Source organism: Octopus bimaculoides, chromosome 6 (genome assembly GCF_001194135.2).
Source record: "Octopus bimaculoides isolate UCB-OBI-ISO-001 chromosome 6, ASM119413v2, whole genome shotgun sequence".
NCBI classification, from domain to species: Eukaryota; Metazoa; Mollusca; class Cephalopoda; order Octopoda; family Octopodidae; genus Octopus; species Octopus bimaculoides.
The window spans coordinates 77,588,387-77,592,622 of record NC_068986.1 but is presented as its reverse complement, the minus strand read 5'-3'; the positions used below and the strand labels follow the sequence as shown (position 1 = coordinate 77,592,622).

Sequence of the window (4,236 nt, the reverse complement as noted above, 5' to 3'; positions counted from 1 at the left end):
TATATATAAATTGATGAATGTTCGTATTTGCAAAAGGAGAAAAGTTTTGATTACATAAAATGTGTATTATTAGAAGCAGAAGCTTCTTGAATCATAACTCAGATTCATGTTATTCAGCCCCTTAAATTATTTAGTCCTTTAAATAGTTACCAATAGGGAGGTCAGTGTTACAATTCTGGGAGCTTTAAGTGACAACATAAATTAAGGAAAACTCTCAAGTTCTCCAGGCAGCAAAGCAACCTCTCTAGTACTAGCGCCACAATAAAATGCATCCAGTATAGACGGAATAGGGTAAAGAGAACAAGGAGACTGCTTTAGTGCTGGTGCCACAATAAAATATATTCAGTGCAATCTGTAAAGTTATTGAGGAATGAAGAGAGACAATATCCAGTTTTGAGGACAAAAAAACTTTTCTAGTGTTAGTTATTTTTTTAATTTATGTGCCCTTTTAAAGCCTAGCCAGGCTCATGGGCCCAGTTTTCCAGTTTCTATGGCATATGTGTCCCCCCCCCCCAGTTGGATGGGACACCAGTCCATTGCAGCTTTACTCAAGAAACAGGAAGAAAGACTGAGAGAAAGTTGGGGCAAAAGAGTACAATAGGGGTTGCCACCACCCCCTGCTGGAGCCTCGTGGAGTTTTAGGTGTTTTCGCTCAATAAACACACACAACACCCAGTCTGAGAATCAAAACCATGATTCTACGACTGCGAGTCCGCTGCCCTAACCACTGGGCCATTGTACCTCCAGTGTTGGTATTGCAGTAAAATATGTCTAGCACATCCACAAGAGTGTTTGCAAGGGTATCCAGTCATACAAAACCAATCTAAAAATGTAATGCAGGAGTAAGACATGATCTTTTGATTGTTCAAGTAAAGAAAATAACACTGAATTTGAGCTGGCTCAGATACCCTCCAGTTGAATTGGTATTCATTTTCAACTGAGTTTACTGAAGCAACATGAAATAAAATGTCATGCTCCTGAAGAATAGTTTTTTTATACTTTTCTAAATCTTTAGCATTATTACTTTCTTTTACTTTAAAACATTGCTTTTTTTTAACTTCACATATGAAATGTCCCATTAATTTTTTTATTTGCCATTTTAAGTGTAACAGTATTTTTTTATCTCCAGTTAATAAGAAAATTAACAATTGTCTATCCATAGTAAAATTTGTTTTAACGTATTAAGAAACATCTGGCCAAAAATATATATCTGGCCATAGAAAAAAATCTGCCTTGACAAATAACAAATTCCATCCAACCCATGCAGGCATAAAAAAGTGGATGTAAAAGTGATTATAATGATGTTTTAACAGAAGTAACAGATCTCAAATGCCTATGTATATGTGTATCTGGTTGACTTAGCTTTCTTTGTGTGTGCATGTTTACTTATTTATTTGATCTTGTTATTATAATTTTTTTTTTCTTTTTGCAGCTTTTTAAGGGAACATTTCATTATTGTCATGGTCCACACGTCCAGAATGTTACCAACAAAACGGACTGCATGAAAGATCCTAGAAACCGTTGGCGCAACCAAAAGTACAACTTTGATAACTTAGGCCAGGTTAGTGTTGAAAGGATAAATTTCTAATTCATAAAACTAATTCATCAAATTATTTCTGATGAATCAATGAGACAAAGACTCTTCAAGCCTAGGAAACCCTTATGTAATCGAATTATAATAGATATATTCTCCCTCAAATCACACTAGCAAACTTAGGTTCCATCACAACCCCTAATTCAAATTTCAAAATTATCGCCTTTGGCCTTTCTTATCAAGAATTAATCATTAAAGCTAATGATTAACTTGTGATATGAAAGATAAAATTCTAATGAAAATAATTTTTAGTTCATTATACATGGTTCATAAGTACAGATGTAGCTGTGCGGTAAGAAGTTTCCTTCCCAACCATATGATTCCAGGTTCAGTTCCACTGCATGACACCTTCAGCAAGTGTCTACTATAGCCCTAGGCCAGCCAAAGCCTTGTGAATGGATTTGGTTGATGGAAACTAAAGGAAGCCTGTTGAATATATATATGTGCATGTATATATGTATGTATATTGTGTGTGTGTGTGTGTGTGTGTGTGTGTGTGTGTCTGTCTGTCTGTCTGTCTGTCTGTCTGTCTGTGTGCATGTGTGTGTTTATGCTTGTCCCCACTATCACTTGACAACTAGTGTTGGTTTGTTTATGCCACTCATAACATAGCAGTTCAGCAAGAGATACTGAGAGAATAAGTATCAAACTTTAAAAGAAAAATAATTACTGGGGCTGATTTGTTCCCCTAAAACCTTTCAAGGCAGTACCCTCAACATGGCTGCAGTTCAATGACAGAAGCAAGTAAAACAATACAGATAAGTATATTTTCTCTCACAGTTCTATTTAAAAATATGTGATGAGACAATCATAGCTGGAATGCTTTTATTCTTTTATTTTTTACTTGCTTCAGTCATTTGACTGTAGCCGTGCTGGGGCACCATCTTTTTTTCTTGATCAAAGCTGACTCAAGGCTAAATAACAACAACAATTATTATTTTTGAAAATCTACTTATATTGCTAAGACTTGTTTACTATTTGTGTCCATAAGAGGAGTACTGTAGAAGACTGTTACAGAACAAAGATAAACCCATGATGGAATTAGTTCACAACATTATTTTCAATGTGCTTGCTTCACTTTTAGTGGAGGTGCATGGCTTAATGGTTAAGGTATTGGACTCATGATCATAAGATTATGGTTTCAATTCCTGGACCTAGCAATGTGTCATGTTCTTGAGCAAAGCACTTCATTTCATGTTGCTCCAGTTCACTCAGCTGGCAAAAGTGAGTAAACCTGCAATGGACTGGCACCGATCCAGGTTGGGAATATATACACCATGAACACAGGGAAATCAGCCTTATGAGTCTGTATGACTTGGGAATGAACTTTTTTACTTACTAAACTGCTTCACTTATAATAACCATCACAAATTTTCATTCTTATAAATCTGAGATGACATACCACTGAATGAATTTCTTCATAGCTCAGTGAAGCATTATATTGACTGTATATGTTACATAACTTTAAATTCATCTTAAACTTCGTTAGTTACTCGGGCAATGACTTAAAGGTAGCTCACCTATATTGAGTTCAAACATTGTTGACATCTCCCAGCTATGGGACGAATTAAATTAAATTAAATGGAAAATATGTCTAATGATTATGGCATCCATACAGTTGGTCTGTATATATCAAGTAAAACACTAGAATCTGGGCAAAAGAGTGGTAGCTAGCATCAGTGAATGTTAGTTTAATAAAGTATACAAGATCAAATAGAATAATTTGTTACAATAAAGGGAAACAAAATTTGGCAGAAGTCTGCTTTAAGCACCCCATATAACCCCTCATAACTTTTTTATTTTTTGGAATTTTCAAAAGATTTTTGCTAATTTGTATTTTACACATAGGAATTCACACAACTATGGAAAGAAATTTTTTTTTAATTTTTCAAATTTTTTTTTATTTAATTCAGTTTGAAAAACAGACAGTCCAAATGTTTGGCTTCAATCCCATTAAATGTGTTCGTGGGGAAAAAGATATTGAAAAACATCACATCAGACTTACAAACAAACAAGGAGGGTATGAGGCGGTTGTAAGATGTGCTAAAAATAACAGCCCTTAAATCCGACACCAAAAAATTTTTTTGTTTTTGCATTATCATGAATGCCTGTGTATTGAACATCACAAATTCACAAAACATTTCTGTGAATCCCCAAAAATTAAAAAGTTATGAGGGGTTATACTCATTATATGGTGTACTTAAATCAGAATTCTGCCCAAAATTTGATATAAAAGCCCTGCCAAAATGTAAGAATTTCATATATATATTGCTGAGACCCCCTTCAGTCCTGACTGACCATGGGATTGCACTTAGAAAGTAACCCTCCCAGGCACAAGTCCAGGCAAGGTTGTTTATGGAAGACCAGCAGTCGCCCATGCATACCAGCCTCTCCTCTCCATGCCACCAATGTTATCCAAGGGAAAGGCAAGGGCTGATACAGCTTGACACCTGTGATGTCGCAACTCATTTCTATAGTTGAGTGAACTGGAGCAATGTGAAATAAAGTGTCTTGCTCAAGAACACAACACACAGCCCAGTCCAGGATTCGAACTCACAACCTCACAATCAGAAGCTTGACGCTCTAACCTCTGAGCCATGCACCATCCCTACATATATATATCATATATATATATATATATA

At 35.5% G+C, this 4,236-nt stretch overlaps 1 protein-coding gene across 2 annotated transcripts in view; it reads left to right on the top strand.

The window, feature by feature from the left end:
• Positions 1-4,236, top strand: part of LOC106884336 (voltage-dependent T-type calcium channel subunit alpha-1I) — an 894,587-nt gene that overhangs the window by 749,783 nt on the left and 140,568 nt on the right. For both annotated transcript variants that reach the window (XM_052968893.1, XM_052968892.1), the window contains one exon: positions 1,433-1,561. In XM_052968893.1, coding sequence (XP_052824853.1) covers positions 1,433-1,561 — 129 coding nt within the window. The remainder of the gene's footprint in view (positions 1-1,432; positions 1,562-4,236) is intronic.